The sequence below is a fragment of the Eulemur rufifrons genome, chromosome 30 (assembly GCF_041146395.1).
Source record: "Eulemur rufifrons isolate Redbay chromosome 30, OSU_ERuf_1, whole genome shotgun sequence".
Lineage (NCBI taxonomy): Eukaryota > Metazoa > Chordata > Mammalia > Primates > Lemuridae > Eulemur > Eulemur rufifrons.
In genome coordinates, this window is record NC_091012.1 from 82,215,533 (window position 1) to 82,239,120 (window position 23,588).

A 23,588-nucleotide genomic window follows, 5' to 3' on the forward strand; every position below is an offset into this window, starting at 1 on the left:
CCAGACAGTGGCATGGACACAAAAAGTAAGGTGAAAGGGTGTGGTGTGGGGATGATCAGGGGACCACCAGCATTTCCGTGAGCAAGGTGGCACTGACCGAAAATTAGCACCCATTTTTATTCTCTTTTTCATGCTATAGATTACAATGATTTCATGCGAAAAGCTCGTGGTTTACAATGTGTAGAAGTTTCACGTCTCCCCTAACAGTCACAAGATGTCTTAGCTAATTACTCTTTTATCTATAGAAATGGGAACATATAGCTCGTTACTAAGCACAATTACGTCTTAAGGTATGTACAGATAGTATCTCTGACCTCAGCAGCTGTGGCCCATTCGATTGAGGAAAAAAGAGGTTAGTACTTCTTATTGGGAGGTTAGCTCCCCATTAACTGAGGCATTCTACTGAGAAAGAGGAGGGAAGGAGCTCAACCTGGTGTTTTTAAGAATTGGAGCCTGGGTTCCTTTTCCTGGACTGACATTTTGCAATCTTCCTTTACAGCCATGGATGGCTTTCATGTCAAGCTGCACAGTGGATTTTTAGGCATGAGGCCCCTCAGGCTTCAAGGTGGAAGTCTGTTTTGCTGTACTCCTTGATCGCTGGAATGTCCCCCAAGTAGGCAGTTAACTTCTGCTCTTTATCTCTGGCTCCTGCTCAAGCAGCATTCCTTCACCTTCTCTCCTCCCACAACCTCAGAAATGGGGTCCCTAAGCCTCAGGTGGTCTTATCCCCATCATTTCCCCCTTTTTTCTTTGCTGCAAGTTCATGAAGCTGCACTGCCATCACTGCCACCCTTTGGTCTTGGTTTCCTTGTTGTCTTCATAGCTGCTTCCAGACTATGAGCAAGCAAATTGTAGCAATTAATATAAGTATTTAAAGTACTATTGTTGAGCCTCCAATTATAGGTAAATGTGGTAACGGGTTTAAACTATTTATTCCAGAGGTGATACCATCAATTACATTGATTTCTGACAGCAGATCAAGTTTTTGACTGAAAGTATTGATAATTTCCTGCTGTAAATTTCCAATTTTACTTGACAGTTTTCCTTGATTTGGTAAATGTTTTTTAATGTCCTTCCAAGGAAATTTTGTTTCGTTATACAAATGTGGAGTTACACAAAACTGCCAGGTCTTCCCACAATGCAGTGTCATATGTTTTCTCAGACTAACCACCTGTTCTCTAAGTGGGGAAACAGCTTGTTGTAGGCATGTGACTCTGTGAAACACCAATAGGCAGGGATCTCCCAACTCAGGCACCCCTGGTCCACTGCAGGTCCCCATGGGAAAAGGTGTGGGTTCCACTCTCTGTGCCCACTGAGGAGAGGCAGCCTGTCATCAAATTCTTGGCTCTAACTGCTCTCCTGGTTGGAATAGGTTGGGGAGAGGCCACAGATCCCTATCGCCCCAAGTGCCTGAATGTGCTGTGCTGGGTTGCTATGGCTCCTGGGGCTATACTATTCCTGTCCATATAATCCACCCTAATCCAATAGGGCAGTTTTCCTGCATGGGGGTATGGGTCTATCCCAGCTCTTTGCATCTCGGAACCCTGCAGTGTTCTCCCATCAGTTCTGTTCACGTGGGCTTCCTTGCCACCCTAATCCAGTTTCCAGAACTCCCCCTTGTGTCCTTAGTAACCTGCTCGAGTCTGGAGGGCACTGGATCCAGCCCACCTGTCTGTCTCACTGTTGTGGGACTCCACAAAACACCGGTGAGCAGGGAGCTCCCAAATCAGGCACCCTGGGTCTACTGCAGGCCCCCAATTGTAAAGGCGTGGGACCCACTCTGAATGGAAAGCTCTGCCTGTAGTGTGCACTCTCTGGGAATAGGTGGCCACTGGCCAAATTCTCATCTCAAACAGCACTCCCAGTTGCAGTGGTTGGGGGAGGGGTGGTCATTTAATGTGGGAGCCCCCTCCAAGGAGAGTGTCAGAAGAGGCCAAAGAGCTGGTTTTCTTCAATTCAGATGCTTCTACTACTACTCAGCCACAAAAAACAATGGTGATCTAGCACTGCATGTATTATCCTGGATAGAGCTGAAACCATTCTAATAAGTGAAATAGTCCAAGAATGGAAAAACAAGCACCATATGTACTCACCATCAAAGTGGTTTTAACTGATCAACACTTAAGTACACATAAATTGATAACATTCACTGGGTGTCAGGCAGATAGGAGGGAATAAGAGGGGATGTGTATATACACACCTAACAGGTCTGGTGTGCACCATCTGGGGGATGGACATGCTTGAAGTTCTTACTAAGGTGTGACAAGGGCAATATACATAACCTAAACATTTGTATCCCCATAATATGCTGAAATAAAAAAAAAAAAAAAAAAAAAAAAACATTTCCACTGTGTTTTGTATTTCCTTAAGGGAATTTTTCATTTCCAGAAGTTCTACTTGTTTTTTCTTTAATATTTCCATATCTTTTGTGAATTTTTTCATTCATTTCCTGTATTGTTTTTGTGGATTCTTTGAGTTAGTTTTCCATTTTCTCTTCAATTTTGTTGAGCTTCCTTATAATCCATACTTGGAATTCCTTACCTATTATTTCAATATTTTCATTTTGTTTGGTATCCATTGCTAGTGAGCTGGTGTTCCCTTTTGAGGGTGTCCTTTCAGTCTTATTTTTTACATTTCTGGTGTTCTTTTCCTGAATCCTTTTCTTCTGGAGCAGCTACTGATTCTTACTTTTGTATTTTCTTTCGTTTAGATGGGGCCTTCCCCCTGTCACTCATACAGATGTGTTCATAGTATATGTTGGGTAAGAAACTTTAGCTTTTTTTGCATGTACTTTGATGGCAATCTAGGTTCTGGATAGATGCTTTGGTTATAGATATCCTTAGTGTGGTGCTTTCCTATGTTGCTAGTTGTTTGTAGTCTGTAGCAGTGGTAAGCTATGTGTGTGGGCAGATTACTTGTCTCACTTTGATGATAGAGGATTGAGGTCTTTGAAATCCTTTTTTCTTTCCCCAGTCCTGTGGTCTTCTTAGCAATTTGAATTGTATTGGCATGCCCAGTAATCTTCAAGACAGTAGGTGGCGCTTGTGGGTGAAAAGGGTGAAAATTGATTTCAACCTGTATCATTGAGTCAGTTACAGCTTTAAATGGCTGTGCAAATTGGCTTCCCTGTCAGTAGGTGGTGCTTGGCAGAAGGAACATGCTGCAGTGTTTTGTTTTGTTTTTTCTTAGATCTGTGACCTGTTCTAGTTCCTCAGGTGGAGCATTCAGATGCCTCAGGTTTTTGGTGGCACCCTGGAACTTCCAGGTGAGTCCTTATTCTCTCCCACAGTGGAGGTGGGTAGGGGAGTAATGCTGGGTGGGGCTGGAATGAGTGATCTTGACCTCAGGCTCTACAGCACTGTTAAGGTATTTTTTTCAGCAGGTTTCAAATGTCTGCCCCCAGCTTCTTGGGAAAGCTTCTAGGGAGGGGCTGAAAGGGCCTGACTAAAGCATAAAGCCTGATTGTGGATATAGGGCCATCTGAGATTTACAGTCTGGCTGTCCAGCTCTCTAACCCCCCGCCCCCCCCCCAGCCTGTATGTCTGACCGACTGGCATGTATCTCTGTGAAATGCTGGTGGGTACGGAGCTCCCAATCTGGGCACCCCAGGTCCACTAAAAATTTTCAAGGGAAGAGGTGTGGACCCCACTCTCTGTGGAGCCCTCAGCCTGGAGAATGTACCCACTGGAGAGAGGTAGCCACTCGCCAAATTCTCTGCTCAAACTTCTTTCCCTATTGGAATTGGTGAAAGACGGTGCACATGCCAGTGGGGGTGACAAGTAGGCCTGACCCCATGCCCTCTGGTCTTGAGCAGGTTGCTGGGGGGCACATGGGGGAGGTCTGGGAGCTAAACTTAGGTGGTGAGGGAGCCCACATAGAAAGATGTTATGGGAGAATATTCTGGCATTCTGGCATTACAAGTCGTGGCAATCTGGGAGAGCACCCATATCCCCTGCAGGAAAACAACTTTGTTGGATTAGGTTGGATCCTCCAGAGAGAAAGGGCCCAAACCAGGAGCCATAGCAACCAGGTGTGGTGCATTCAGGCACTTGGGCTGACCTGGAGCCACCATGCCCGGCTAATTTGTTCTTTTTGCTTAGGGTTGCTTTTGCTATATGGGATCTTCTGTTTCCATACAAAGGTATAATAGTTTTTTTCTATATCTGTGAAAAAGTATGTTGGTATTTTAATAGGGATTGCATTAAATCTGTGGATCACTTTGGGTAGTGTAGATATTTTAACAGTGCTGATTCTACCAATCCATAGGCATGGTAAGTTTTCCCATGTGTTTTTAACCTCTGCTATTTCCTTCTTCAGTATTTCATAGTTCTCCCTGTAAAGGTCATTCACCTACTTAGTTAATGATTTTCCTAAGTATTGTATTTTCTTTGTTGCTATTGTGAAGTTATTGAGCTTTTGATTTTGTTCTCAGTTGACTGTTGTTGTGTATATGAACACTACTGATTTATGTACATTGATTTTGTAATATGAGATGTGCTAAATTTATTTATTTATTTTTATTTCAGCATACTGTGGGGGTACAAAAGTTTAGGTTACGTATATTGCCCTTGCCCCCCTCCCCCCCGAATCAGAGCTTCAAGCATGTCCATCCCCTAGACGGTGTGCATCACACTCATTACGTATGTATACACCCATCTCCTCCCCCACCCCACATCTACCCGACACACAATTAATGTTATCCCTAAATGTGCTCTTAGGTGATGATCAGTGAAACCAATTTGATGGTGAGTACATGTGGTGCTTATTTTTCCATTCTTGGGATACTTCACATAGTAGAATGGGTTCCAGCTCTATCCAGGAAAATAGAAGAGGTGCTAGATCACCATTTTTTTGTGTGGCTGAGCAGTACTCCATGGTACCACATTTTGTTAATCCACTCACATATTGATGGGTACTTGGGTTGTTTCCACATCTTTGCAATTGTGAATTCTGCTGCTATAAACATTGGAGAGCAGATGTCTTTTTTATAGAATGTCTTTTGTTCTTTTGCATAGATGCCCAAGAATGGGATTGCTGGATCAAATGGTAGGTATACTTGTATCTGTTTAAGATATCTCCATATTGCTTTCCACAGAGTTTGCACTAGTTTGCAGTCCCACCAGCAGCTTGTGAGTGTTCCTATCTCTCCATATCCACGTCATGTGTTAAATTTATTTATCAATTTCAGGAGTCTTTTGGCAGTTTCTTTGGGGTTTTCTAGATATAAAGTTATATCAACAGAAAAGAGGGACAGTTTTACCTCTTCTGCCGCATTTCTATACCCTTAATTTCCTTCTCTTTTGTGTTTACTCTGGCTAGAAATTCCAGCACTCTGTTGAATAGAAATTTTGGTAGAGGTAAAACTTGTCTGGGTCCATTTCTAAATGGGAATGCTTTTGTTTTTCCCCCATTCACTCTGATGTTAGCTGTGGGTTTGTCATATATGGCTTTTATCATTTGGAGGTAAATTCCTTCTATGCCTATTGTGTTAAGCATTCTTATCATAAAAGGGTGTGGAATTTTATTACACACTTTTTCTGAATCTATTGAGAGGATAATATGGTCTTTGTATTTACTTCTATTTAGGTGGTGAATTACACGTATACATTTCAATCTGCAGTCCTTTTTTTTTTCTTTTTGCCATGTACAATAACATATTCACAGGTTCTAAGGATTATAAATAGGGCAACATGTACTCCAGCCTTCCACTGACCTGATGGGTGTCCCTAGTTCTCAGTGAGGTCTATATGGACCTTTGGCCAACTCCTCAATTGGATAATTTGGTTTTGAATTTTTTGCCACAGTATTTTCCCCATTTGCTGGCTACCCTCTCTTACCTACCAACAAGGATTCAATGCAGGACTCTACTGCACATTATAAAGAGATGGTTAGTAGTGTGCTCCTTGTGTCCAACAGACCTTGTTTAAAATTCTGGTTATGCTAGTTACTAGCTGAAGTACCTTAAGCAAGATATTCATTCCTCTGTACCTCAGTTTCCTCATCTATAAATGTGGATATAATAGCATATGCCTCATAATGTTGCTATAAGAATGGCATAAGACTGTATGTAATGTATTGAGTACAGTAAGTGGTACATAAAAATATTTAATAAATGTTAGCTGTTACTTTTTATCAGCCTGACTTGCCTCATCAAGCAGGGAGAAAGCATCTGAAAAATTCATTTCCTTTAAGTCATTAGAAAATATAAGTGATACTTTTTTAGTTTTATTTTCAAAAGGAGGCATGAAAATGGAAAGGTTTACATAAAAGATATTAATCTCTAATTGTAGAACCTATGATATTGTGAGACCTGAATGGGGAAGACAGTGAGGGGACTTTTTAACACATCACAGGTAGCCATCACCTCTAATAAGTTTTCCTGTTCCACCTACCATTCAGGTTGATCCAATAAGCATGCACATGATCAAAATTTTTAATTTGCAGAAAAGACATATTTTCTTTAATCTCTCCCCAGCAAGGCAATGTTTTTAGAATTAGTAGATTATTTGTTGAGTTAGTCTATATCCATCAAATCCATCTCTTCCTTTTCATTTCTACTGCCATCATCTTAGACTAGCAATTCATTTCCTCTCCCATAGACTACTGCATTAGCCTCCAAACCTCATGCCATAGTCTTCTTTTCTACAATCTCTCCCCAACAGCAACAAAATATTTTTGGTAAAATACAACCTTGACTAAAATAATTTCTCTCTTTTACAATCTTTAGTGGTTTCTCATCTTCTACAAAATTAGGTCTAAATTTCTTGCCAGTCATTTAAAAATCTCCACATTTGGGCTCCAGCCTACCTTTATCTAGCCTTTTTTGTCTTTTTGCTCTTCTATATGTTCTCTTTGGTATTTTTCTGAAAGACACATCACACTTTCCCATCACCACACCTGTGGCCAGAATGTACTTTCCCATTGATTTTAGGACCAGTCCAAATACCATCTTTGTGATCCTCAACACTAAGACATCCTTTATATTCTCTGAATTTCTCTAACATTTAGCTTACACCCTTTAAGTGATTTCTAACATTCACTCTTATAATTATGTATCTATGCATTTTATTCACCCAATTGGAGTATGTCCTTGAGAGAAGAGATAATGTCTTTCTGACATGACTTGTGATATTTGAATCAGAGTAGTTACTCAGCATGGTTGAGTTATTACCTGAGATTCCATGAGGCTAGATTTAATTGATCAGTTAGATAAATGTCAAAAACTGAACAATCAGGTGTTTGAAAAGACTAGAACTTGGGAAGCTGACAAATGCAGGAAGGTGGATTTAAGCAGGCAAAATTGAAAGAGAGAGCAAAAAAAGGAGAGAGACAGAAGAAAGGCAGATATGAGTTCATAGATGTATAAACTCATAGACTTTCAGGGTTAAAAAGGACCTTATCAAGAAATGCAGTCCAGTTTCATCTGATATATGAGTCCCTTTAGTCATACCTCCTCAAACTTCCTCATTCAGTTTCATGGCTTGTACAGACTATATGCATATATGTTGAATGATTAACAAATGAATGAAATTCAAACATTTTACTTATTGCTTAATAGCAATAAAATGACAATTTAAGAACTTGTTACATGTTAACTTGCCTTTATAGTAAATGATAGAAACCTAACAACTAGGTTTTCTTTTCATAATTCAACTGCCTTGTGTTTATTATTTTTTTAGCAAATATACCCTAACACTAAGTAGCTCTTTTTTTCAATAAACCATTGTGCCATTTTACACACCTCGATCACTCTAGCAGACCATAACTCTACCATTTGGTACATTAAAATGTAAATGCTAATAATGTTTTTCTGTTGTCCCAAAAGAGTTAATCCAACAGGGTGGCAAAGTGTTATAAAGGAAAGAATTTTTGATTATGAATTCTGAGATTGGATATGCTACTGACTAGCAGTGTAATCTCGAATAACTTAACATCTCTAGGCCTTAATTGCTTTTTCTGTAAAATTGATATAATAAAACTTATATCCTTGAAGACAGAGACTAGAATGAATCAGTTATTCAAGGTTGTTTCCATTTGGAAGAGTAATGATTCTAAGTAATTCTTGATAATGGGACATTGATATAAGGCTGTAAAGAATACTGTAAACATATAAATTTAAAGGTAATATCAATTAAGCAAGGGAAGCAACCTGGTGAATTTATGCACTAGCAGGGGGAAATCTCATCACTGCTCTGGTCATATTGTTGGCTTAGAAGAGGAAAGATGTGATTGGGGCAAAATAATAAAAGGTCATATCATATGTGTCATGCTATATTACACACAAAAATAAACTCTCATTTAAATAAAAATGATAGGGAAACTTACCTGGTTACCTTATCCAATAATGAGCTTAATTTAATTCAACACATATTTATTGAACCCCTATTATGTGAGATACTATGAAGGTTACAGATAGAAGTATTTTGGTATCCCTTCTATCTAGGGGCTTATGGTTTAGCAGTAGGGGACAGGCATTTATGTATATAAATAGTACGATTTGGACTAGAATAATTAAGACAGTATTTTATTAAAAAAAGAAGTTCTATGGAATTATAGGAAATAAAAAGACTAGCGACTGGCAAGATATGGAAAGGCATGATGGAGAATGTGAGATTAGAACTGGATCTTAAAGTATGGATAGAAGTTTGACAGGTAATGTCTGGAAGCAGGGACAGGATCAGTCAGTGAGGAAAGAACTACCAGCAGAAGGAATAAAATGAACAGATAACAGATAATGCTGGAAACATTCAGGGTACCAAGGAATTTCAAGTGTGTGAGGAGAATGTTGGTAAAAAAAAAAAATAAAGCTGAAAATGTGAGTTAAAATGAAATTCCCTAGTATCCCAATTCACAATTCAGTTTCCAAAAACAGCAGTGATCCTGCTCTGAGAACTGCAGAGGGCAGTCTGACACTTGCTATTGGAGATAAGAAACTAAAACATGAACTTATTAATTTTAAACATTAACACTTTATAAATATCACTGTGGTTGCTCTACAGATAGCCAAAACAATTAATTTTGCCAAATCATTTTTTATTTTTTTTTTATTTCAGCATATTATGGGGGTACAAATGTTTAGGTTACATATATTGCCTTGGCCCCACCTGAGTCAGAGCTTCAAGGGTGTTCATCCCCCAGATGGTGCTCACCGCACCCATTAGGTGTGTATATTCCCATCCCCACCTCCCCCTTCCCATCTGCCTGACACCCAATGAATGTTATTAGTATATGTTATCCTGGATAGATCTGGAACCCATTCTACTAAGTGAAGTATCACAAGAATGGGAAAACAAGCACCACATGTACTCACCATCAAATTGGTATTAACTGATCAACACTTAAGTTCACATATAGTAATTTTGTCAAATTATTTTAGAAAACTGTTGTTACTGGTCATATTGACAAAAACTTTGGTTGGTTGGCTTAGAATTATGACTTTTCAGACCAATCCTTTGGTAGCATGTAATCTACTCTCTGAGATCCAATTGCAAAATCTATTTTATAGTGACTAAGTTGATAAACGTTAGTCCTATTTTAAGGGTGAAGAAGTGGATATAGAGTGAGACAATGAGTCATTGACACTTATACAGTAAGTCTAAGGCAAGATACAAAAGCTGATTTTGGTAAAAATATATTTGATTTTAAGGAGATTGAAGACATTTCCCCTATTTCAGTTTATTTTGTCATAGCATCTGAACACAACTAAAGACTCCTTATAAATCAAACCATTTGTTTCTTCTATAAATAATAATTGCTTGCATAAACGTATGTGTTTCCACATGAGCTACCTTACACAGCAAACTCATATGATAGACACTGAACATATTAGTATCCTTATTTTATAGACTGGTAAACTAAAATTCAGATAGGAAAAGTTGCTTGCCTAAAGTTAAAAAGCCAGTAAGTTACAAGGCTAAGACAAATTTAGAACATAATATTGTTAGTCCAGTGACCATTACCATTTGTACTATACCTGCTACCTCCCTTAGTTTAATAAAAAATTAAAACATTTTGCCTGTTTAAGAAAGTCCTAAAAACAGCTTTCAACTATTTGTCATTATACACACCCTCATTGAGAATGACAACAAGTCCCACTCAATAAAAAATACAACCATCAATTTTTCTTTAATAGTTTTGGTCAGTGATCTAAGTATTATCTGAAATTAGGGAGAAATTGTACATAAGGAAAGGTCTGTAGGTATTTTTGTTATTATTAATATCACCAATGGACTAAATAAATAAAGGTGGCATTTTAGTTGTGATTCTGGGTCATTTTGTTCTCTAATTATAATATGGAACACTGCACATTTACTCACAAATTATCAGAGCAAAGTGTGTCACTAGGAAAGAAAAATTGTTAAAAAGAAAGGATGATATTTTTATTGCAGGAAGTTATGATGCTTGTTTTAGTAATTCAGGCTTGGTACTGCAAATAGTGTCCTTGCCAGCACTTTTTTAAAAATATTGACAATAGGAAATGCCAGCTCAGGATGGGGTGGATATATTTCTATTTAAATTGTTCTTCCTCCAACAATCTCCTTCATCCTGGGAAAGAATCCAATTCCGACAATCTCATGTGTTCTGGGGTGTAGAATCTTTCATTTAAGGAGCATCAAAGCAGTCCTAAGGGGCTCTTAAAAAACACAGAGCCTGGGAGGGAGACTTCAAAATGTTGGCAAGGAGACAAATAAAATACACTTCACTTTAAAATGAATGCAAAATATTGTGAAACGGTGTCTTAGAGATTATTCCTAATGCATAATTTAAAAAACATTGGCCTATGTTCACAAAGAAGGGGGCACGCTTACCCCTAACCTCCAGATAATAAGTATTCAAAATGTCCTTTTCATGAAGATTCTCATTCATAAGTTTAGACTTGTCATTTTTATTAGCCAAACAACATTTGAATATCTTGGGAAAAGGGAAAAACAAAGCCATTTTTTTCTTCCATCCTACTTTAAGTGAAATAATTGAAATGAGTATCTTCCATTCATAATTTGAAAAGTTTCTAGTTAATAGATTTTTGGGTGGATGGGGGATGGGATTAACTTTTCTAAAGAAGCTTGTTTGAAACAGTGTATAGCTAGTAGTGGAGATGTCTTTTTATTCAGAGTAAACACGAAGAGAAACTTGGATCCTCTTCTACTGCCTAAAATCTCCACTTGTATTTCTTCTCTAATTATGTTCATAGGATTGTCTTACATACTAAAGAAAGTACACTGGTCAGGATTCTCCCCAACTCGTTAGTGATAATATCTCATTGGCACAGAAAGAATAGAGCTAGTCATGAAAAGTGCCTTGTTTCTCCCAGAATTACCAGGTTTCTGGCTTTTTCCCCTCAGGGAGCTTTAACTGGAATTACAAATGCTGTCTTAGCCAGATTCTCGTGATCCCAGAGCTGCACAATAATTCTCTGCTTCTAAAAGTTTCTGTGAATGTAACCTTATTTTCATAAGTGAACATCTGAGGGTAAGGAAAGCAGTTATTAAAAATAAAAGACATCAGAGCATGTGATACAAAAAAATCAATTCATGAATAATAAATGACATTAGAATAAATCTTAATTAACACATTGACTGCCACACAAAAAACCCAGAAACTTTTCCTTGGGGCCACAGTGTTCTTCTTTTATGAGTAATGTATATTTTTAATTTTTCATTGAAATATAACAAAGCATACAGCTGGATGAATTTTCACCAAGTGAACACATTTTATGTAACCAGTACCCCAGTCAAACAATACAACAGTTCCAGTTCCCCAGAAAGCTCCCTTGAGCCCTGTTCCTGTTACTATTCCTAATCTTTGGGGTAGGATAGTAGATGGTTTCTGTTTTTTCTTTTCTTTTCTTTTTTTATTTCAGGATATTATGAGGATACAATGTTTTATTATGAAAATAGAATAAAAACTTTGAGTATAATTTAAATGTAAGCATAAATAGAAAAATGAAATTTATTGACTTCTATTTGTTTAATCCACATTTTTAGAATTAAATTGTCAATATTATTTGTAACAATAAGAACATTAACAAGTAAGATTTTATACATGCTTCAGTTGGCCCCAGGCTCAAAAATAGAGCGAATTAAATACAACTCTCATGGCAGTTAATGTGTTAAGAACATGTTTGATATAATAGTGTGGCTGGCCCATTATTGGTTATGACTCTACTAATAAGCTACATCATTAGCAAGCCTTTGCTCTCTTTCTCTCCATACAGTGAGCTAATTTCCTATTTGAAAACTCAAATTCACAGTGCATCAGTCTCCAAAAATGCAAGGCAAAAAGGAAATATATTCAATTACATTGTTTTAAATTATATGACTAAAGGAAACATATTTGGGACATTAGATAGCATAATGGGCAATAATTTTGATTATATTTTCAATAAGCAAGTGTCTTAGCCTGTTTTGTGCTCCTATAACAGAATACCTGAGACTCAATAATTTATAAAGAGCAGAGATTTATTTCTTACAGTTCTGGAGGCTGGGAAGTCTTAGGTTGAGGAGCTTGTATCTTGTAACGGTCTTCTTGCTGCATCATTTCATGATGAATGGTGGAAGAGCAAGGGAGCACACGTGCCTGAAAGTGGAGGAAAATGGGCTAAATTCATCTTTTTATCAGAAACTCCCTCCCTCTATAATTAACCCATTCCCGTGATGATGATATTAATTTATTCATGAATGCAAAGCTCTCATGACCTAATCACCTATCAACACTGTTGCATTGGGGATTAAGTTTCCAACACATGGATTTTGGTGGGAATATTTAAATCATAACAGCAAAGAAATGAAGATTTTTACAACAATATTCTATGAGAAATGAAAGTATTTTTATAAGGAGACAACAATGAGATAATTTCAAAATGTACCTCCAAGTAGGTAAAGGTTTTGACATGTTGAATGGGGTTATTCAAGATTGATCACATAAATGTTAGTAAACACCTATGAAGTTAAAAAAATCATTTTAGTTAGTTCTTTTCTGGCATTAACTGATCAACAATTTCAAATATACTATGATGGCTTCTAGTAAAGGAAATGGAACTTGTCTGTATAAAATTATTAAAGACTGAAAAGAAAGTATGACATGATGCAACCTTAGCTAATATTGATAGGATTGGAATTACCTTTCTATCTAGCTTTATTATAGTTATAGTATTGTGAAAATGATTCTAAAAAAATCAACAGCCTTGAATCTATTCTGAGATGGTATAATTTGACCCATATGTACTTTTTTCTTTGTTTCTTTTCTTTTTAATGTAAACCTGCTTTTATTTTTTATTTTTTATTTATTTTATATTTCAGCTTATCATCATGGGGGGTACAAAAGTTGAGGCCACATACACTGCCCATGTCCCGCCTATCCCCCTGAGTCAGAACTTCAAGAGTGTCCATTCCCCAGATAGTGCGCATTGCACTCATCATGTAGTTATACCCCCATCCCCTCCCCCCAGCCCCCATCCCCCCGAGTCAGAACATTCAAGCGTGACCATTCCCTGGACGGTGCACAATGCACTCATCATGTATTTACGCACCCATCCCCTCTCCCCACCCCCCACCTCAGTCCGATACCCAATTGGTGTTATTCCTGAATGTGCACTTAGGTGATGATCAGGGAAACCAATTTCTGGTGAGTACATGTGGTGCTTGTTTTTCCGTTCTTGGGATACTTCACTTAATAGAATGGGTTCCAACTCTATCCAGGAGAACAAAAGGGACTCCATATCACCATTATTTCTTAAAGCTAAGTAATACTCCATGGTATACATATACCACAATTTACTAATGCACTCATGAATTGATGGGCATTTGGGTTGTTTCCACATCTTTGCAATGGTGAATTGTGCTGCTATAAACATTTGGGTACAGGTGTCTTTTTTATAGAAGGATGTTTGTTCCTCTGGGTAGATGCCAAATAATGGGATTGCTGGATCGAATGGTAGGTCTACTTTAATCTGCTTAAGGTATCTGCATAATGCTTTCCATAGGGGTTGCACTAGTTTGCAGTCCCACCAGCAGTGTACGAGTGTTCCTGTCTCTCCACATCCACGCCAACATGTGTTGTTTTGGGACTTTTGATAAAGGCCATTCTCACTGGAGTTAAGTGATATCTCATGGTGGTTTTGATTTGCATTTCCCTGATGATTAGGGATGCTGAGCATTTTTTCATATGTTTGTTAGCCATTCTTATATTTCTTTAGAAAAATTTCTATTAATGTCATTTGCCCACTTTTTGATAGGGTTGTTCGATTTTTTCTTACTGAATTTCCTGAGTTCTAAATAGATTCTTGTTATCAGTCCTTTATCTGATGTGTCGTATGCGAAGATTTCTTCCCATTCTGTAGGTTGTCTGTTTATTCTCATGACTGTTTCTTTGGCTGTGCAGAAGCTTTTTAATTTAATCAGGTTCCATTCATTTATTTTTGTTGTTGCTGTGATTGCCTTAGGGGACTTCTTCATAAATTCTTTACCTAGGCAAATGTCTATAAGAGTATTTCCTACATTCTCTTCTATAATTCTAATCATTTCACACCTAAGGTTTAAGTCTGTTATCCACCGTGAATTGATTTTTGTGAGAGGTGAAAGCTGTGGGTCCTGTTCCAGTCTTCTACATGTGGCTATCCAATTTTCCCAGCACCATTTATTGAATAAGGGTTCTTGTCCCCAGAGTATGTTTTTTTTTTTTTTTTGAAACAGAGTCTCACTTTGTTGCCCAGGCTAGAGTGAGTGCCATGGCGTCAGCCTAGCTCACAGCAACCTCAAACTCCTGGGCTCAAGCAATCCTACTGCCTCAGCCTCCCGAGTAGCTGGGACTACAGGCATGCACCACCATGCCCGGCTAATTTTTTCTATATATATTTTTAGCTGTCCATATAATTTCTTTCTATTTTTATTAGAGATGGGGTCTCGCTCTTGCTCAGGCTGGTCTCGAACTCCTGAGCTCAAACGATCCGTCCACCTCGGCCTCCCAGAGTGCTAGGATTACAGGCGTGAGCCACCACGCCCGGCCCAGAGTATGTTTTTGTTTGCTTTGTCAAAGATTAGATGGCTATATGAGGATGCTTTTATGTTTGGATTTTCTGTTCTGTTCCACTGATCTGTGTCTCTGAACTTGTGCCGATACCAAGCAGTTTTAAGAATCACAGCCTTGTAGTATAGTTTGAAGTCTGGCAAATTAATACCTCCCATTTTGTTTTTATTGCTTAAAATTGCGTTTGCTATACAGGGTCTTCTCTGATTCCATACAAACTGTGTAATTATTTTTTCTATATCTGTGAAAAATGATGTTGGTAATTTAATAGGTATTGCATTGAATCTGTAGATCACTTTGGGTAGCATAGACATTTTAACAATGTTGATTCTTCTGATCCACAACCATGGTATGGTTTTCCACCTATTTACATGCTCTGCAATTTCCTTCCTCAGTGTTTCATAGTTCTCCCTATAGAGGTCCTTTACCTCCTTGGTTATATATATTCCTAGATATTTTATTTTCTTTGTTGCTATTTTGAAGGGTCTTAAGTCCTTAATGGGGTTCTCCGTTTGACTGTTATTGGCATATATGAATGCCTCTGATTTGTGTGCATTGATTTTGTAACCAGAGACTTTACTGAATTCATTGATCAATTCCAGGAGTCTCTTGGTTGAATCCTTGGGATTTTCCAGAGATAACATCATATCATCAGCAAAGAGTGAGAGTTTGATCTCTTCTGTCCCTATTTGGACTCCCTTGATTCTGCTCTCTTGCCTCATAGCTCTCGCAAGGACTTCCAATGCTATGTTGAAAAGTAATGGGGACAGTAGGCAGCCTTGTCTGGTTCCAGTTCTAAATGGGAATGCTTTCAATTTTTCCCCAATCAGTATGATGTTGGCTGTGGGTTTGTCATATATGGCTTGTATCGTTTTTAGGTAGGTCCCGTCTATGCCTATTTTGTTAAGCGTTCTTATCATAAAAAGGTGTTGAATTTTGTCAAATGCTTTTTCTGCATCTATTGAGAGGATCATATGGTCTTTATTTTTGCTTCTATTTATGTGGTGAATTACATTTATAGATTTGCGTATGTTAAACCATACCTGCATCTCTGGCATGAAGCCCACTTGGTCGTGATGGATTATTTTTTTGATAAGCACTTGGATTCGATTTGGTAGGATTTTATTGAGAATTTTTACATCTATATTCATAAGAGATATTGGTCTGTAGTTCTCTGTTTTTGTTGCATCCTTTCCTGGTTTTGGTATCAATGTTATGTTGGCTTGGTAAAACGTGTTGGGGAGAAGTCCATCCTTCTCGATATTGGAGAATAGTTTATGTAGGATGGGCACCAGTTCTTTTTTGTAGATGTGGTAAAATTCAGGTGTGAACCCATCTGGCCCAGGGCTTTTCTTTTTGGGAAGGTTTTTTATTGCTGTTTCGATTTCAGTTCTTGATATTGGTCTATTCAGGAATTCTATTTCTTCCTGGTTGAGCCTGGGAAGGCTATGTGTTTCTAACAATTTGTCCATTTCCTCTACATTTTCCAGTTTGTGTGCATAAAGAGTCTTGTAGAATTCATAGATGATATCGTGTATCTGTGTGGCATCGATTGTGATTTCTCCTTTCATGTTCCTAATGGAGGTTATCAGAGATTTTTCTTTTCTGCTCTTGGTTAGTCTAGCCAGAGTTGTGTCTATTTTTTTTTTTTTTATCTTTTCAAAGAAACAACGTTTTTGTTTTATTAGTTTCCCTTATGTTTTTTTGTTGTCCTTTTCGTTTAGTTCTGATTTGATCTTAATAATTTCTCGCCTTCTGCTGGGTTTGGCGTTGGTCTGTTGTTCTTTCTCCAGCTCTTTGAGTCTATTCATTAGGTTGTCTATTTCTAAGCTTTCTGTCTTTTTGATATAGGCATTTATGGAAATGAATTTTCCTCTCAGGACTGCTTTAGCTGTGTCCCACAGATTTCGATAAGTTGTGTCTCCTTTGTCGTTTAATTCAAAGAATCTTTTGATTTCCATCTTGATTTCTTCATTTATAAAATAATCGTTCAGGATAAGGTTGTTTAACTTCCATGACTTTGAGTAGGAATGAGAATTTTTGTTAGAGTTAATTTCTACTTTTATTCTGCTGTGATCTGAGAAGATGCATGGTATAATTTCTATTTTTAAAAATTTTTTAAGGAATGCTTTATGTCCTAGGATATGGTCAATCTTAGAGAATGTCCCATGAGCTGATGAGAAGAAGATATATTCAGTGGATTTTGGGTAGAATGTCCTGTAGATGTCAGTCAGGCCCATTTGTTCTAGCATTCTGTTTAAGTCCATTATTTCTTTGTTTATTTTCTGTTTGGAGGATCTGTCCTGTACTGTCAGTGGCGTGTTAAATTCTCCAGCTTGTGCAGTATTGTTATCTGTCATTTGGTTCAGATCAAGCACGGTTCGCTTTATGAATCTGGGTGCACCTAAGTTGGGTGCATATATATTAAGTATAGTTATGTGTTCTTCTTGAATTGTGCCTTTAACCAGTATATAGTAACCATCTTTGTCTTTTCTTACCTTTGTTGGTTTAAAAACTAAGTTATTGGAAATTAAGACTGCCACACCAGCTTTCTTTTGGCTACCGTTTGCTTGAAATATCAATTTACATCCTTTTATTTTCAGTCTTAATGCATCTTTGCAGGTTAGGTGAGTTTCCTGAATACAGCAGATAATTGTTTTGTGTTTTTTTTATCCATTGTCCAGTCTATGTCTCTTGAGCAAGGAATTCGAGCCATTCACATTTATTGAGAGAACTGATAAGTGGGACAGAATTCTGTTCACCTTGTTGGGTAGAACTCCATTGCTATGTTTTCTCACTTCAGCCATTGTGGTAGCTGGGATTTGATCTTTAGTTCTTGAGTAGTTTTACGTTTGTGGGTCTTGTGCTGCTCTGTGTGTAACACTTTTTTGAGTACTTCTTGGAGGGCTAGTCTTGTCTTGGTGAATTCCCTCAAACCTTGTATATCTGAGAATGTCTTAATTTCTCCTTCGTATAGAAAACTTAGCTTATCTGGGTACAAGATTCTAGGCTGGGCATTATTCTGTTTCAGAAGAGTAGGAATGGGGCCCCAATCTCTTCTTGCTTGTAAGGTTTCAGTTGAGAAATCTGGCATGATTCGGATGGACTTTCCTTTGTATGTTACTTGTTTCTTTCTCCTTACAGCTCGAAGAAGGGCCTCTTTAGTGGATATTTTGGTCAGTCTGATAACTGCATGACATGGTGTCTTCCTATTAGGTATGAATCTCCCTGGGGTTCTTTGAGCTTCTTGAACCTGTATATCTAGAGTTTTCGTAAGGCCTGGGAAATTTTCTTCAATTATGTCTACAAATAGCTTATCCAACCCTTGTTTATTATCTTCTTCACCCTCAGGAATACCGATAACTCTCACGTTAGTCTTCTTCACATAATCTCACATTTCTTGTAGACTCTGACATTTTCTCTTATTTCTTTTTTCTATCTCTGTGACTGACTTATTTAATTGGAAAGTGTTATCTTCAATCTCTGAGATTCTTTCTTCTGTTTGATCTACCCTGCTCTTGAGACTTTCCACTGTGTTTTTCAGCTCCCTGAATAAATTCTTCATTTCCCGGAGTTCAGTTTGGTTTTTCTTCAATATTTCGATTTCTTTAGTGAATTTTTCTTCCAAATCCTGGATTTTTTTGGTGGTTTCTTTGTGTTGGTTATCCATTTTTTCTTGTATATTATTCAGCTTGTTTGTAATCCATAATTGAAATTCTCCCTGTGACATGTTGGTATTTTGAATCTGGTTTGTGTCAATTGGTAGAGAGCTGGTATTCCTCTTTGGGGGGCAGATTTCCATTTGATTCTTTATACTCCCTGTGTTCTTTCACTGAGCCCTTCTGATCTGGAGCAATCGTTAGATCTCTTCTTACTGCTCTAGACTAGATAGCAGCACGCCTTGTACTCTGTTCTTAGGCTGTGAAGTAATCTAGGTCTGTTGCTTCCCTTGTCACTAGGGGGAGCCTGTTGTGTATTGTTTACAGTTTTTTCTACCTCAGTTGGGGGGCTGCTCCTGATGGGTCCAGCCCCAGAGGATTGGTTTGACCTAAGACCGGTTTGATGAGTTAAGTCATTGTGTTGTGGACTTTCAGTTAGCAGCCAGGATTCACACTAGTTGCAGGCATAAAGTCTCCCTCTTTTGGGGGGGGGCTCTTCCTCTCATTCCAGGGGTCGTTTCTGCCTCTTTCTGCTGGAAAGACACTGGCTGGGGGGGAGGGAGCGGTGCCCTTGCTCACCCAGCACCCCAGCTGCTGCAGCTCCCGTGGACAAAGTTCTGCCCCCCCCAATGTTCCCAACGTCCAGGCTCCACACTCTTGAGACTGAGGAAGCACTCAGTGTTCACACAAAGGTGGAGCTCCTAGAGAGGGTCCATGGACTAGGTGGGGGAGCCACCCAGGGAGCTGCCCAGCATCCTATGGCTCCGCAACGGCTAGGCTGTGGATTCCAAGATGGCGACTGCCCACCCGCAGATCACCGGCACTGGGGGTGAATGTTCAGGGTCCGGCAGGCACCAGAGCCGGGGGCCTGGCAAGCTCAGAAGCCCACAGTAGCTCCCCGGCTAGAGGGCCACCGAATAAAATCTGTAATTCAGCATCCCTTCACTGCCTTTCACCTTAGCACAGCTTCGCCCCTCTGCCTCCAAGCGCTGTCCTGGCGCAGAACCCCTAGAGTCCAAGCTGTTTCCCATTGATGTCTCCTGTCCACAGAGTTCATACAAAGCCAGAGCTCTTAGCGTGGGTTCACAGACTAGGGGAGGGAGCCACCCAGGGAGTCATACAGCACCCTATGGCTCACAGCAGCTAGGCTGTGGACCCCAAGATGGCAACTACCCACCTGCAGATCACCGGCGCTGGGGGTGAATGTTCAGGGTCCAGCAGGCACCAGAGCTGGGGGCCTGGCGAGCTCAGAAGCCCACAGTAGCTCCCTGGCTAGAGGGCTGCCAAATAAAATCTGTAATTCAGCGTCCCTTCCCTGCCTTTCGCCTTAGCGCAGCTCCGCCCCTCCCCCTCTAAGTGCCGTCCCGGCGCAGATCCCCTAGGGTCTAAGCTGTTTCCCATTGATGTCTCCTCTCCACAGAGCCCCACGTCTCCCATGGTGATTCTGCACCGACTTCAGGCAGATCCCCAATTGAGTGGGTGTGGAGGTCAGTGGGGAGAACAAGCCACGTTCCTGTGGGGCTGAACCCACCTAACTCGCCGGTGAAGCGAGTACAGCCATCCCGCACTCTGCTTTCTATTGTCCATCCGCACTCTCCAGATTTTCGTGATCTTATTTCTTTTCTTGCTCAGTCTTTTCTTGCTGTCTGTGTCCCATGCTGATTCTCCGTAGATTCACACCACTGTTCTTGTGGAGGAGTGATCCTCTAGTGTTGTGGCAGGCCGAGATCCATGGCTTCCTCTCTGATATGTACTTTTTTCTAAGAATAAGGATGAAAATAGATCAGTCAGTGATATAACATGATTTTTTAATATTAGTGATTATTTATTCACTCATTATGTATCAGGCTGTGTGCTGAACATCCAAAATATATTACCTAACTTAATCCCGCCATAAATCTTATAAAACAAGAGCTAAATTATTATTCAATTATTTTGAAAATAAGGAAATTGAGACATGAAAGAAGAGATTTAATAACAGTAAAATTATTGTTTAGTAAAAGATAGTACCAGGACATAACCCAGGTCAATGAATCTGACTCCAAAATTAATTTCTTCTTCAAGATACTACAACAGAATCTCATAAGTTTCTTATGGAAGATATTAATGTGAAAAATTTAGTCTTATATTTTGATGAAAACAGGCATGAAATTTTTAAAGAATCCCTACAAGACTTCATGGTCATTAATGTTAGAGTAAAAGGAAATTTTTCTCTAAAACTTATGTAGGACATCAGAAAAATAGACAAGGAAGTTCTAGGCCCCTAGAGCCCCACTGAAACATCAAAAAAACTGCAGATTATCTAAAATAATTTCACAGGATCTCTGAAAGTCAGCCAAAGATCTAGAGCAACCAAGTGAATTCTCAATCAAGAAAGAGCCACATTCAAAACTGTAGGAAATTTTATTGAATTTGCCTTTGCTCCATCTCCCACCAGTATAGCATGGTCTTGGCTCGGTGAAGGAAGCTTTCTGGTTCCATATTCATTCCTATGAACTTGAAAAATTATGGTAGAACTTATTTTCAAAATTCTAACTTGTCTGGGGATGCCTGAAGGACTGGCATCTGTTTTTCATAACTCAGAGCTCACAAGTGGAGAGTGGTGTAACACAATACAGGAAAATTACAGTTCAATATACTAGATGTACATGGATGCAAAAATGTTCAACAATATACTAGCAGACTGAATTCAATGGCCTATTAAAAAGATTATAATCCATGACCAAGTGAGATTTAGCCCTAAGATATGAAGATGGTTCAACCTACACAAATCAATAAATGTGATATACCACATTAACAGAATAAAGGATAAAAATGATATGAAAAAGCATTTTACAAAATTCTACATCTTTTCATGATAAAAACTCTCATCAATTTAGGTATAGAAGAAATGCGCTTGAACGTAAAAAAGACCAAATATGACAAGCCCACAGATAACATAATATTTAATGGTGAAAAGCTGAAAACACTTTCTCTATGAATAGGAGCAAATAAATAAATAAATAAATAAGATTCCCACTTTTACCACTTCTATTCAAAATCATTCTAGAAGTTCTAGTCAGGGCAATTAGGCAAGAAAAAATAGCCATTCGAATTGGAAAGAAGTAAAACTATCTCTGTTTGAAGATGATATGATCTTAAAAATAGGTAATTATATGAAGTGACTGATGTGTTAATTAGCTTGATTGTACTAATTGCTTTAAAGTGTATATGTAAGACGCCGACTGTCTCCTATACACGTGCAGCTGGGCTGCCTCAGTCCCGGCTCTAGCAGACACTAAACTGTCTCCTATATGCGGGCGACTGGACTCCCTCGGTCCCCGGCTCCTCCGGCCCCTACCGGAACCTGAGCATTCAACCCCAGCACCAGTGATCTGCCAACGGGCGGCCACCATTGTCAGGATCCACAGCCTAAATGCTGCGGAGTGATTGGGTGCTGGGCGGCTCCCTGGGCGGCTTCCCCCCCAGTCCGTGGACCCCCACTAGGAGGTCTGCCTTTGTGTGAACACTGAGTGCTTCCCCAGTCGCGAGAGAGTGGAGCATGGACCTTGCGGACATTAGGGTGTGGTGGACCATTGCCCGCGGGAACTGCAGTGGCTGGGGCGCAGGGCGAACGAGGGTGCCGCCCCCCTACCCCTAGCCACTGTCTTTTGCACAGAGAGAGGCGGAAACCACCTTGGGAGAGGAAGAGGAGCAGGCCCCCCAGCGGAGGTAGCAAAATCCTGAAAAACATGGAAAGGGCTCCCCCTAGGGACAGAGGAGGCAGCTTACCTGGCACACACTGCGTGCCTCTATCCAGACTAAAGCTGAAAGGAGGGATCTTAACGATTCATCCAGATGGGAAGGGCTCAGCGAAAGAACTCTGGGAGTATAAAGAATCAAGCTGAAACCTTGCCCTCAAAGAGCATTACTAGTTCTCCACCAATTGACACAAACCAGATTCAAAATAGTAACATGTCACAGGAAGAATTTCAAACATGGATCATAAATAAGCTGAACATTATGCAAGAAAAAAATGGATAACCAACACAAAGAAACCACAAAAAAGATCCAGGACTTGGAAGAAAAATTCACTAAAGAAATTGAAATAGTGAAGAAAAATCAAACTGAACTCCAGGAAATGAAGAATTTATTCAGGGAGCTACAAAACACAGTGGAAAGTCTCAAGAGTAGGGTAGATCAAACAGAAGAAAGAATCTCAGAGACTGAAGATAACACTTTCCAGTTAAATAAGTCAGTCACAGAGATAGAGCAAACAAACAAGAGAGAAGACCAGAGTCTACAAGAAATGTGGGATTATGTGAAGAAGCCTAATGTGAAAGTCATCGGCATTCCTGAGGGTGAAGAAGATAATAAACAAGGGTTGGATAAACTATTTGAAGATATAATTGAGGAAAATTTCCCAGGCCTTGCCAAATCTCTAGATATACAGGTTCAAGAAGCTCAAAGAACCCCTGGGAGATTCATACCAAATAGGAGGACACCATGTCATGCAGTTATCAGACTGACCAAAATATCCACTAAAGAGGCCCTTCTTCGAGCTGTAAGGAGAATGAAACAAGTAACATACAAAGGAAAGTCCATCCGAATCATGCCAGATTTCTCAACTGAAACCTTACAAGCAAGAAGAGATTGGGGCCCCATTCTCACTCTTCTGAAACAGAATAATGCCCAGCCTATAATCCTGTACCCAGCTAAGCTCACTTTTATATATGAAAGTGAAATTAAGACATTCTCAGATAAACAAAAACTCAGAGAATTCACCAAGACAAGACTAGCTCTCCAAGAAGTACTCAAAACAGAGTTACACATATTACAGCCCAAGAAAGACCCACGAATGTAAAACTAATCAAGAGATAAAGATAAAAACCCAGTTATCACAATGGATCAAGAGAGAAAACAGAT

At 39.2% G+C, this 23,588-nt stretch overlaps 1 protein-coding gene across 1 annotated transcript in view; it reads right to left on the reverse strand.

Moving 5' to 3' along the window:
* The window catches only part of CYLC1 (cylicin 1), a 101,212-nt gene extending 79,134 nt beyond the window's left edge, over window positions 1–22,078 (reverse strand). Inside the window, exons 1-3 of the mRNA XM_069464242.1 lie at window positions 22,024–22,078; window positions 19,640–19,773; window positions 12,470–12,576 (exon numbers count right to left, since the gene is read on the reverse strand). Of these exons, the coding sequence (XP_069320343.1) occupies window positions 12,470–12,576; window positions 19,640–19,773; window positions 22,024–22,078 (296 nt within the window). The remainder of the gene's footprint in view (window positions 1–12,469; window positions 12,577–19,639; window positions 19,774–22,023) is intronic.
* Window positions 22,079–23,588: the final 1,510 nt, after the last annotated feature.